The sequence below is a fragment of the Urocitellus parryii genome, chromosome 4, assembly GCF_045843805.1.
Source record: "Urocitellus parryii isolate mUroPar1 chromosome 4, mUroPar1.hap1, whole genome shotgun sequence".
Classification (NCBI taxonomy): domain Eukaryota; kingdom Metazoa; phylum Chordata; class Mammalia; order Rodentia; family Sciuridae; genus Urocitellus; species Urocitellus parryii.
In genome coordinates this window covers 10885792-10899013 of record NC_135534.1, presented here as the reverse complement: position 1 = coordinate 10899013, position 13222 = coordinate 10885792, and the positions used below count along the sequence as shown (strand labels likewise).

General features: G+C 44.5%; 1 protein-coding gene across 1 annotated transcript; it reads right to left on the bottom strand.

Moving 5' to 3' along the window:
* Positions 1-2015: 2015 nt before the first annotated feature.
* Hnrnpul2 (heterogeneous nuclear ribonucleoprotein U like 2) lies at positions 2016-13153 on the bottom strand. The gene is made up of 14 exons (XM_026407568.2): positions 11841-13153; positions 9626-9761; positions 9241-9317; positions 8908-9047; positions 8263-8353; positions 8052-8164; positions 7605-7868; positions 7331-7453; positions 6600-6728; positions 5937-6105; positions 3778-3978; positions 2687-2760; positions 2321-2428; positions 2016-2205 (listed from the first exon to the last, which is right to left on the bottom strand). The coding sequence occupies exons 1-14, from the start codon at positions 12376-12378 to the stop codon at positions 2125-2127; spliced, it is 2244 nt and encodes a 747-aa protein (XP_026263353.1). The 5' UTR covers positions 12379-13153; the 3' UTR covers positions 2016-2124.
* Between the last annotated feature and the right edge of the window lie 69 nt (positions 13154-13222).

Here is a 13222-nt window from a genome sequence, read left to right as displayed (position 1 = left end):
TGTCACCACCCAGAACAAAACCCTCAGCATGGTTTAAGCTTTGTTCCCCTTTCCTGAGGACCACTATCCATGTCACCGACTGTAAGAAAATACTATATGCTGGAGGACTGAGTACTTAAGGGGGTGAGGGGCAGCCTCTATCTCAGGAAATTCAGTTTTCTACTTTAACATAATCTTGCCCTAAGGGAATTTCTTTGGGCTCCAGTTTTTACCTCCTTGCCTGATACTATGAGCAAAGCTTTCTTAAAAGTCCTTAATAATAAAAAGTGGGTTATAGAAAAGTTCATGCAATCACTTCACCCACCACCACATACAAATCCATTTGATGGCACCTCAAGGAAGCAGGTGCCAAGAGAAAAGACATCATTATGAGCAAGCAAACTTATTTCCTACCAGACCCCTGTTCCAGTCTCGGGTACAGAGGTGCTTAAGCAGAAGGATGTGTCGGGACAGACAGGGAGGACTAGAAGGCCAGAATGAAGGTCTGCACACCTAGAGAAGGGCTCTGCCTGGCAGGGACAGTGGGAGAAGAGAGATCAAATCTCAGCACAAAAGTTTAAACAAGAGAACTGCCAGGTAAGGAAGTGGAAGTGAAGCATTTTCTAGTAGCACAACCCGGGGTTTTCTCACTAGGGAGTGCTGCAATACATGGTGTTTGCTGAGTAAGCTCTTGGCTGACACAATGCTGAGCAGGAAGATGAATTGAAACTGAAGCTGAATTGAAAGCATTTCCATATCCCACCCATATTCTTGAACCCAGCAACCTGCAGCTATTTTGTCAAGAACTGGGAAGGTGTTGGTAAAGTTAAACTAAATGATCCCAAGTGAAGTCTCCTGGCTAGAGGCCTCTCTGGGGACACACAGGGAAAGCTACCCCAGAAAGAATCCTGTTTCAGGAAGTTGAGTAGGGTGCTCCCTTTCACACACACACATGCACACACATTCACACTCACTCTGCCCAAGTTTCAGCAGCCCCACTGAGCTGCCTCCCACCCCCCACCCCCCTTTTCTATTCATTCTCTACCTGTGTATCAAAAAGACCAGCAGGGCAGAGCCCCCCCATACTGTATAAAATAATTGCTATTCTCAGCACCTGGGCCTGGGAGCCCACACCACAGGATTCACCTATATACATATCCTGCTGCAGTGAACAGAGTCCTCCTGCATTACTGTGAGCTGAAACCCTGAGAAACGTTCCTTCTCTCACACTATAAGAGGCAGACACTGTAACAGATGATTTTAGAGACCTCCTACCTCTCTCAACCTCGGAAGACAGAGACTAGAGACTGGCAAATCACAATCTTCAGGCTGAGGGCTGTGACCCCACTCTCCCCAAAACATTATGGGAATTCATTAATGGGTACATATAGGGAACAAGCTATTCTGCTCTGCAATCTAGAACAGATCCCGTGCCTCCTTGGCCTGGGAATCCTATATAATAGAACCACCCAACTAGAAGTCTCTGTGCCTTAGCCAAGCAGGACAAAGGCACAGCAAAGTGGACACTGGGATACTGTGGCCTCCCAGCCCACCAGACCAGATATCCCAAGAGGGAGAGGTCGGTAAAGAAAATACAAACGGTTAGTTGGTGCAAGTGATTGATAAGAGCCAATCGTTTATTTTCACTGCCCCGGTCACAAGCGCTCCCTCTGGCCCACTCCTGCCTGCTCCTACCTGCTATGGAAGGTACTCTCACACTGTTCCCCTTCTCCCCACACCACGACACCACTGTCCCTTTCTTGGCTGCCAGTCCAGCTGCCTTAGAATGTCAGAAGGGTGACATTTTTAGTTCTTTTCCTGTCCAACTGCAGGGTATAGAACAGGCAGCTCTAAGTGCTGCTTTCTGCGCAAATGTTTTTGATTACAAATATCTAACTAGGTTTGAAATGTTTTATAGAATAAGACAATATTCTTTTCAACAAACTTTAAAAAAAATGTACAGTTTTGTTGTTTGTTTCCACCTCCCACCCCCAACCCCTGCTTGCGCACCCTCCCCCCCAACCACCCTCCCCGGCAGCTCAGCCCCACCCCGACAGCCCCTGTTTTCCTTGGTTGTGTTTTGGGGGGTGCCTGGCACCCCTAGAGATTCAGCTTCGTGGCTGACAGGCGTCAACATCAGGGGCTTCACCGATACCCTTGGTAACCGTAGTAGTTCCTGTAGTATCGGTCTCTGTCCTGGGGGTGGTGGTAGTAGTAATTCTGCCACTAGAAGAGAGGTGAAACCCCATCACTCGGAGCCAGAGCTGGTTGAGGATGAGAAAGCCCAAACTCATCCTTCTGGTCCTGCCCCCACCACCCTCTACCCCAGGAAGATACTCACATCCCGATTGTATTGTCTGTAATAGTCTCTGTATCTGTTGTACTCATAATCTCGCCCATAGAATCGATCATAGTCTCCCCTGTATCGATCATAGAAATTACGGTAACCCTGAGAAGAGAGGAGGAATAGATTTATGAGTTTTCAGCAGCAGCATGACCACCATTACCCCCTCTTAAACATCTCATGTCTTAGTTTGATATTATAAATACAACAAATACTTTTCCCAGGATAAATTCTTCCAGATGAATACATTAAAGGGCAAAACCCTAAGCCCTGAGAAAACAGCCCAAACCCCTCTGCTCCCCCAAGCCAATAGGAATGGCTATCACAGGCCAAAGGGAAGAGCAGAAGGAGAGCTGCACTCACCCCTCTGTTTCCAGACTGCCCCCAGTACTGCTGCCCGTAGGCCCGGTTGTCGTAGCCTCGGCGCTGCCCGCCCACTGGAAGAGAAATGGAGAGCGCGCTCAGACAGCTGGCATGGGGTCCTGGCTCCACGTTTGAGTGGAAATCAAAAAAGTGGAGCCAAAGGCAATTCTGGGAGAATAGGAAGCCTGCTTGGGCCAGGCTCACACATGTTACTTAAAGCACCAGCCAGGATCTTTAAAAAAAAGTCTGGGGGGGAGGGCAGAGGAATCAGAGACATAAGAAAACCAAGCCACCTTGTTTTTGAAGCTCCCCAATTCCTGCAAAACATTTAAGATGGCAAACGTATACATGGCAGAGTTAGAAACACAAGTAAAAACTGCCATTTTAAAGTCACAGATTCAGCCCTGGAAGACCCAAGATATCATACAACTCATATCCATCATTTTATACAAAGGGAACAAAGTCTATTCAATATACTCCTTTTCTTGAGGGTGGGAATTATTCCTAGTGTCCAGCATGTAGCAGGAACTTAAAACTTATGCTGACAAACACACACACACACACACACGCATGCACACACATTTTTAAAGAGTAATGAAGGTATATTAGAGGTTTAGATTTAAACTAGACATTCAGTGGGGAAGTTTCATTAATAGCCTAGTTTCCTTTGTAAACCCCCAAAATTACCAAATAATGCATTTGCTTTCTGATCTATACAGCTGGGTTAATCCAAAAGACAAAGCAGCAAAAAAACTTGAGAATCAAGATTTCACTGCACAAATCCTCCTCCTAACACACCAACACAATGGAGAACCCACATTAATGTTAATGTGAAAACTAGACAGACCAGAAGGCACCGCACTTTTCAAAGAAACATTTTTGTTGAAAAGTGATTTTTTGTTGAAGGATTATGGGAAAAGCATAAGAAACAGCTGGGGGGTAAATGACATAGCAAGAAGTAAGCTCCTTAAAGAAGGCACTTCCTTATTGTTAAGGACTTGTCTTGGTTTCCTGGCTTTTCACTGAGGGTCTTGCTGTACTCAGCACAAAGGACAGACTGAGGCTGGGGGCTGGCAGGTTCCAGGACTCACCATATCCTTGGCCTCGGCTTCGGTTCTGCCGGTTACGCTTGTTCCTGTTGTTTCGGCGGTTTGTTCGCTTCTCGGAGGGGGGCAGCAGCTTTCTTGCCTCTTCCTTGTACTTGGTGACAATGGGCTGAGCTTCCTCCTTCTCCAGCTCCCCATATGTCACCTCATCCATATAATCGCATTTTTCAGGCAGAGAGAAGTTGGCTATAAGAGTAAGAGAGAAGCTTGTGGGCCTGAAAAGTGCATAGATGGGTAAGAACTCATTATGAAAATTTTACTACAGGAAGCAAAAGACTTTCTAAGCCTCATTTAGTAATGAACAAAAATATACTGGGATCATACGGACTCAAATTTAAATAATCAAATTCACTTTCTCTTCCCTAAGTTTCCCTAAATTCTATCAGTCCCAGGCAAAGAGTTATCTGCTGACAGTATATTTACAAGTTCTCAAGTGATCCATAACAAGTCAGTAGTGAACTGATTACAGTTTCTTATCAGGATAGAAGTAACAGAAGCTAAAAGTAACTGAGAAAGTTTTGATGTTGAATAGATATAATTTAAAAGAAATTCAAGCCCAGAAGAATCTCTTAATCTACAAGGACCACAGAAAACAAAGAATACAAAAGCTCTCATTTACCACCTGTACAAGACTGGAGAACATATTTGCCAGTCTCTGGACATTAAGTTCGTAGGTTAAGTCTGAGGAGAATTAATTTCAACAGGAATCCCATGATTTTAAAGAAAACCCAGTTAGCCCTGTTTTATAAAACTAGAGAGATGAGTCTTAGAGAATGGCAGTTTTTTGTTTTGTTTTGTTTTTTAATTTGTAAGCTTAATCAGGTGGTGAGTCCAATTGCAGCTGCTATACCAGATGTGGTTTCTTTGCTTGAGCAGATTAATACATATCCTGGTACCTGGTAGGTGGTTATAACTAAATTTATGAACTAAATTCCTGATTGCCTGACTATCAGTCATGCACTGGCATAATTCATTCTATATAAACTTGGAGGACCTGGCCCACAGATGTGTAAACCAGTCCCTATGGCTAGGAATTATCAGAATATAAAGGGCCAGCAGCTGACAGGGTAGGTGCGATGCCATCAAATAAGACAGGAAGGAGGGCTGGGGTTGTGGCTCAGAAGCACAGCGTTCGCCTAGCACATGCGATGCCCTGGGTCCAATCCTCAGCACCACATAAAAATAAATAAATAAAGCCATTGTGCCCAACTACAACTAAAACAAATATATATATATATATTATTTTTTTTTTTTAAAAAGGAAGGGAGGAATCACAATCCTAAGCAAACAGTAGGAAGGAGGGGGTCAATCAAAATAGCTAAGGCTACCTTGTGTGGACTTTGTTCTCAGGCATTGTAATGTATTAATGATTTCATTCAATGCCAAAAAACAGTTGAGTGCAGTGGCCTTCACCTGTAATTCCAACAACTCAGGAGGCTGAGGCAGGAGAATGTCATGTTTGAGGCCAGCCTCTGCAATTTTGTGAGACACTGTCTCAAAAAATAAAAAGGGCTGGGATGTAGCGGAGTTCAATCCCCAGGATCACAAAGCAAAACAAAAACAAGCCCTGCCCATACGCCCCCCCCACCAAAAGGGCAAAGAACAACAAAATGTAAGCCTATAGGTAACAGAAATCAAGATACTCCCATCACCACATTTTAATCTGAACTCTACTCCCTTTCCAAGGAATACAAATCCCATGAAGAGAGAGTTTTTATGCTATTTCCTTATGTTTAGAACTGTGCTGGACAGAAAGGAGACATGCCATAAATATTTATTCCATTAGTAGCTATATCTCAAGGAAGTATTAATTTACTACTTTTATTTTTTGTAGTGCTGGATGAAACCAAGGCCTTACTAGGTGAGAATTCTACCACTCAACTACTATCCCCAGTCGTTACATGAGTTTTAATTATCCTGTTATCTATTACCATTTTCCCTATTTTGGGTCTTACACAGGATATGTCAAGGGGTGACTGCTTCTCCATTTACTCTGCTCAATCATTTATTTCAAGTGCTTACATCCATTAAATAGCACTTTAGATTTATACTTCAGATGTGGAGAGTCACTCCTGGTACTAAAGGATCCCAATACAGTGTGCACTGAACAGGGTCAGGATCCCTCACTTATAATTTTAGCCCACCTTTCATCTCTAGCATTATAGACTCAGGCACATCATCTCCCTCCACTTCCTTGCGCAATTCCAGCCTCTTCTTCCAATCTTCCTCATTAGGGACAACCACCACCACTTTCCTGGAGAAGGTCTTGAATAGCAATAGCTTCCGCCGCTGGCCAGAGTTGTATACATTACACTAGGATCAGGAGGAATAACAGATGTTTAGGGATTAAAACCACCACTCAACTTCAACCATATAAGATTAGGTCTCAATCATGTAATACATGATCTCCTTTAATTTTTCAAACTCTATGTGACTGTGTTTTGTACATCAGGAAAACTGAGGTTCAGGTAAGGTTGAGAGACTTGTCCAAGATCACAAATCTAATAAGTGATGAGTCATGACTCAAATGAGCTCTAATTCTCCTTCCATTGCCTCTATTATATGAGTCCACATATTCTCAGACAAAAATACTAATTTGAGATACCTCTATAAAATTCCATAAACATTAAAATCATAACTCACAACCAGTTGGTCATATTAGGTAAACCTAATTCTGCCCCTTAATTCAGTCTATTTATGCACCCCACTTTGACTAGAAACCAGATTTATCAACTTAACTGGGTGCCAAATTTTCATCCTTGCATCTTCTATAAAAATCAGGTTTCTTCTGAATGTTTGAACAATACCTGATCAAGAATAAAGTTCCTTTTTGTCCGGGAAGCAATCTGGACCAGCTTACTAAGGCACTGGGAAGCTTGCTGAACTAAAAGGTCTCGGCTTTTAGGGTCCATCTCTGGCTCTTCAAGCCCCTTCATCTGGTAAACATAAGGGAAGGGAAAAGGAAAGCAAGGAGTTATGCAGTAAGTGAAAGCCCAAGAGCCACTGCCACTGTTTTGATTCATTCCTCTCTCTCAGTTATAAGAATATTGTCTATTTCCAGTCCACCTGGATGATATATTTAAGATTTTGTCTGTATTCAGAAATTAATACAGCAGAGAAAAAAAAATGTTTTTTTAATTTAAAACATATATAGCTGGGTGCAGTAGTGCATGTCTGTAATCCCAGCATCTCAGAAGGCAGAGGCAGTAGGATTAAAAGTTCAAGGCCAATTTCAGAAAGTAAGACTGCCTCAAAACATAAAAGTAAAAAAAAAAAAGGTGGGGGGAAGTGGGGGAGTAGGGAGAAAGGATTTAGTTCAGTGGTAAACTGTTCCTGGGTATAATCTTGAATACTAAAAACAAATGAACAAACAAATGAAAAAACCCACCACCCACCCATACACAGAAAAATTTATGACTGTTGGACCCTTGTTCTCAGACACTTCAAAGACCAACTTTTTCACTGACAACAGGTTATAGGAGTTTATTGGCACCCCCAAAGCGTATAGTATGTATCTGATTAATCCCCCAAAACTCACCCTCATTTGATTAAGCACAGTCTCAGCTCCCAGAACATTGTATCTTTTCTCAGGATTTTCTTTTGCGTATTTCAGTGCCCACTGGGTCTTTCCAGATCCAGGTAGTCCCACCATCAGAATCACCTGCAAGTAAAGAGAACCAGGAATGTAATGAAATGTAAGCCACTTTTATAAGATCCAATTTAAGAACACCTACCCCAAATCAGTTTGGTAATGCTTAGAGAAAAGATCTAGCATTACAGACCTAAAAGTTTGTGTATAGTGTTTGTCATACCTCACACTCTTCTATGGTCTTGGGAGGGACTGCAGTGCGAACTCGGTCCTCAACAGGCACAGCATGGATAAACACATAATCTTCCGGTGGGGGGAAGAAGGGCTCCTCCTTCTGACCGAAGTTTAATTCTACAACACAGTTTTTGCAGAGGACATGGGGTAGAAGGGCCCGGTCTGCCAGGGATTCCTTGTTGATCCGGAATGCCACACCTAGGTCTTCTCCATTCTTGGAGAAAGAAAGTTCTACTTCTTCAGTTTCAAAATTCTATAAGGTCAAAAGACATGAGAACTTATGGGTAACGAGGTTTGAGGTAGATTAAATCTTATCCTTTAATCTTTTTTGACACTCAAATTGTTACATGCATCAAATGCATAAAAGGTAACAGTTGAATTTCTAGGGTCCTTTATCCACCCCATGTTATCAATCTACAGCTTCAGGAATACTCACAGCAAAGCAGCCAATGACATCATTCTCCCCAAAAGTCTGGCCAAATTCCTCAAACTGCCCATTCTCTGCCTTGAGTCCCCGTCCATCAAAACCATAAGAGAATTCATCCTCACCTAGAACAGTCAACAAATCAATCACCTATCCCCAAAGTTCCCACAGACTAAGCAATATGTTAGCAAACACAAGCAAAGAAGTTACAAAATAATGTTACCGAGTTGTGGACGGGAAAAATCAACAGACCACCCAACTCGAAGGAGAGAAACCTCTGTGCAGCCTTCTTTCATTGGGAGATTCTGGGTTACCTGGTTAAGTCAGAAAAGGAATTCTTACATACTCTAACTCAGGAGCAAAGTCTGAGTTAGAAATACACATCTCTTTTGGTGGTATTAGGAACTGAACCCAGGGCACTCTACCATTGAGCCACATTCCCATTCCTTTTTTTTTTTTTTTGAGAGAGAGAATTTTTAATATTTATTTTTTTTTTTAGTTCTCGGCGGACACAACATCTTTGTTGGTATGTGGTGCTGAGGATCGAACCCGGGCCGCACGCATGCCAGGCGAGCGCTCTACCGCTTGAGCCACATCCCCAGCCCCTCCCATTCCTTTTTGATACAGGGTCTCAATAAGTTGCTGAGGCTGATCTTGTGATCCTTCTGCCTCAGCCTCCCAAGTCACTGGGATAATAGATATGTGCCACCATGCCCACCTTAAAACACAATTTTTATACAAACAAAAAATGACAACTATTAAAATTGAATATTGGAATAACTTTCACTGAACTTAAACCAAAACCATGGAGGACAACCTATTTGACACTAGACAGTTTAATAAATGAATGATCTTCATGAGCTAGTACCTTGGCTTCAAAGCAGACTTTTCCCTTTGTTACTCCATAAGTACTCCTTGCCCCAGACCAAAGGGTGGGGAACTTCTCTGAGAAGAGTGGCTGCCCTCCATAACGGTCTTTGCTTACTTGAAAATGGAGATCCGAGGTATCTATTAAGAAAGAAAGATGGAATTGGTTTACTATAATGGTTAACACATGAGATCCACCAAAAGTGTACAAATATGCCCAGTTGTTACAAATGGACACAAAGTTTCTTGGAATTTGTTAGCCATGAAATTTTAATAGCCAGAATCATTTTTAGGAGATAAGTTAAAAACCCCAATCTATCTGCCTTAGACATACATGTGTCCAGGTTCACGAGAGTTTGATCTTCTTCCTCATCTTTTGCCTCTTCTTCTGGAGGTGGTGGAGACTTTGAGCTATATACATGAGAGAAAAGCAAATACAATGTAACCAAAGTCCTGTTCTTTGAGGGGTGTCTGCAGGACATTATGTCCATTTTAAACTCTCAGTGAATATCAAATCCCAGCAGACAGCTTCTTTCAATAAATGAGAAAGGGCAATAGGAGCTTCTATGGTAGATTCAATCTAAAAACTTATGCCTACAAAAACCTATTCCATTTTTAATCCACCCCTCCTTCCAGACTCTCCAATCAACACCAGGTACACCAGGTACACCAAAATTAGAGTAGACACTCCCTTCAAGGAAAGGGACTGTTTCCCTCACCGGCTGTGGTAAGCCTCCTCTCGGAATTCATAGTAAGCTCGGCCATGTTCATCCTTCTCATCCCGCTGTCTCTTTACCCCCCGCCGCTCACCATCTGAGCCTGCTGGTTTTGACTTTTCACTATCTTGATCATCTCCTACAAAAAGGAGGGAAAGAAAATCAGCAGTTTTCATACTGGAGTGTAGAATAAGCTCAGACCAATAGAAACTAAAGGAGATCTGAGGATCTGTCTAATCAAAATAGTCAGGTTATTACCACTGCATCCATAGAACATTTTATTTCCAAACATTATCTTTCTGTCATTGGCTGGAATTTTATGGTGGGGGAGGGAGGACATTATGGACTAATTACAGTCAAGCAGTAGATAAAAATTGGACAATTTTTGCATTCTAAATTTATCTGCTTAAATCAGGTCAAACTTGCAGATTTCCCAGTTAATACCACACACACACACACACACACACACACACACACACACACACACACAAAATACTCCTAGATCTTTGACAAACCTTCAGGTTAATTTTATTTCAATTCTTACCAGATTTGAAGGTAGGAACTTGGTATTTTTAATATTTTCCCAGATTCATGATATAAATAGCTCAAATTTTAGAGTCTGCTTTTCCTGCATTAAAGTGCATAGCTGCTCATGGCTGGTTTATACAGCAAATAAACTCAAGTACATGATACATAACTATATTCTTAATCAGGGATTTTTTTTTTTTAACTGAAAGTTGCAAGAGCAAACCATCAAGTCATAAGATACCCATAAATAATACTGCATCTTTACTGCAGGTAATTTGGGGCAGAAAGGTGTTGCCATATATTTAGCAACATTCTTTACAAAAGGGTCGGGGACAGTTTTTCCTTACACTTTTATATTTTGCAACACTAAGAAGGTTTTTATTTATTTTGTGATGCTGGGGATCAAACCCAGAGCTTCCTCCATACCAGGCAAGCCCTTTACCACTGAGCTACATTTCTAACCTAAGAAAGCTTTTAATTTTTTTTTTAAAGCAGTCTTTTATCCTTCAATGTTTTTTATGTGCTATTTGAGTACACACAAGTCAAAGGTTACATAATATGATTTTGTTCCAGGACATCAGACAAAATCTGCAAGGTGTGTGTGACTGTTGTAAAATAGGTTCCAATTAACTTGGTAGTAGTCTTAAAAAAACATTATAAAAAGAACTAAGGCAACCCAATTTACAGTAAGACGGAGCTCTAGCTTCCCTCCCTGATAGATACTGTTATGAATCAACTATCCATCCAATCACTTCAAAAGGAGAAAGGTCACTAACTCTCTGTGGAGTCTCTACAAAGTCTCTTCCACCAGGTTACTCAAAGGACCAACCAGAACCTCAATCACTTCAATCAAGGAAGTCTGGAACCTGAAATGTTCCTGTACAGTAAATCTACAAATATGTCCATTCACTGACTCAGAAAGATGATTAAAATTTAGTCCTAAGAATACAGGCAAGATAAATGCACTAGCCAAGTTACTTGTTCCAAATGCACCAGATTAAGACTTTCTCCACTAGTTAACTATTAAGCTCAACAAGCTCACACCAGAGGCTGTCCCCTACTGCTCAGGCAAGGAGCAAGGTTAAATTTCCAGATTCTCTGCGTGGCTCAATATCTATCAATGTTTTTTAAAAAATATTTTCTTAGTTGTCAATGGACTTTAATTATATGCAGTGCTGACAACTGAACCCAGTACCTCACACATGCTAGGCAAGTGCTGTACCACTGAGCCACAACCTCAGCCCTCCATATGCTTTTGACAAGAGAACTTTGATGACTTAATTTATTGCTTAATATTTTTACAGTGAGAAAGTCAACAGTCAGCTCAAAGGCCTAAGCCTGCAACTGTCAATTGGTCCCCGTAATCACCAATTCCTTGGCTATGAAAAAGGTAAGGAACACTGCGACTGCTCCACAGGTTGCTCTCAAGCAGTTCTGAGGCAAAATAACTCTTTCATCCATTAGTACTAAGGAACCAAGTTAGGCAGGAACCTAACCTCCTGCAAACAGTGGAGCCACAGAAGTGGCCAAACCACTCAGAAAGGTGGGCAGAGGATGAAAGCCACTATCCCATTGGGAATCGTGCACTTTCAGGTAAGTGGGAACAAGGGATTGAACCCGCGACGCGGGGCGAGGTGCTGGATAAGGGGTGCACCCAGCAGGTTGGAGTCGGGCACTGCTAGCTCCTCACCCTGTTCCTCTGGGGCTTTGTCACCCGGAGCCTCGGATCCTGGGGTCTCATCCCCGCTCCGCTCCTCGGGTTCGTCTTCCTCCCCTTTGCCGGTGCCCTGCTCTTCGCCACCATTTACGCCACCTGACCCGGCGGTGGCCTCTGCCTGCTTCTCAGAAGCATCGGGCTCGGCCGCGGCCTCCAAGGCTGCCGCCTCCGGGGGCTCTGGCGGCGGCTGCGCGGCCTGGCCCGAGGCCTGAGCAGGGGGTGGTTCCTCGTCCTCGTCCTCAAGCAGCGCCTCCTCGTCCTCCTCCTCCTCTTCTTCTTCGTCCTCCTCGTCTCCGCCCGGGCCGCCGCCCGGCGCGGCCACAGGCCGAGGCTCCGCCTTGCAGGCCCCGCCGGGCCCGGCCCCGCCACCGCCAGCCTCGTCCTCGAGCATCTCGGCGTCCAGCGCCTCCTGCAGCCGCTGCGCCAGATCCATCTTGAGGCCGCGCGAGTCCAGGCCCCGCCGCTGCAGCTCAGACCGCAGCTCGGTCACTTTCAGCCGCTTCACCTCCATCGCCGCCGCCGCCTCCTCCGCCTCCCGCCGCCTCCTCCCCTGCGAACCGTCGACCGAGCCCGACCGCGCAGGCGCCGCCGCCGCCCGCCTCCGCCTCACGCGCCAGCACTGGGCCCGCGCGAGCGAGCGCACGCACGCACGCAGTGGCGGAGGCCGCGCAGTCCCCACTGCGTAGTGTTTGTGTCGCCTTCTTCCTCCCCTCCCCCTTTTGCCTCAAGGAGCCCAAAACAACGCTACTGGGAGCAGCTTCCCTTCCAGCCCTTCAGTTTCCCTACCGCGGGCGGGCGCGCGCCGAGGACGACGGAGTTCCCTTCCTCCTCCTCCTCCTCCCGCCCCTCTCGCTCCCCGGGCCAATCAGCGACAATGGTTTTACCGCGCAGCCGCAGCAGGGTCCGAGAAGGGCCAGGCTGGCTGCGGATCAAGTGCCTCGTAGGAAGGAAGAGTGTACGCGCTCGTCTTTCCGTACTTCAGCCAGGGGTTTGCGCAGCCGCCCGGAACTCCCCTATCATGCGCCCCTCCAACTCTCTCACCACTTGTACTCCGGGTTCACTTCCAGTCGCCACAGCGTCTTAGGACTGCTTGCTCGGCGGCTTGTCTTCCCTATTCTTGTGTATGCAACAGCGTCTTGACAGTAACTAGAAGCTGTAAAGGAAGCTGTTGCAGCATGAAAGCAGTTGTTTTAGTGACTAGTAGGCAAAAGGCTCTCCAGAACCAGAAAATACACTGTTCCTTGGCCTTCCTTTTCTGTGAATGTCTCAACTTCTACCTAGCAACAGACTCCCTGATCCCGCCTTATGTCTCTCTCATTGGCCAGCTTGAATCGTCGTCTGCCGCTCTGATTGGT

Excerpts from the sequence above, each read along its gene's own strand:
- Hnrnpul2 (XM_026407568.2), bottom strand. The coding sequence starts at position 12,378 with ATGGAGGTGAAGCGGCTGAAAGTGACCGAGCTGCGGTCTGAGCTGCAG. Across the intron at positions 7,869-8,051 it reads ATGTCATTGGCTGCTTTGCT|AATTTTGAAACTGAAGAAGT; the intron begins GTGAGTATTCCT and ends TTGACCTTATAG. Across the intron at positions 2,429-2,686 it reads GGCAGTCTGGAAACAGAGGG|GGTTACCGTAATTTCTATGA; the intron begins GTGAGTGCAGCT and ends CTCTCTTCTCAG.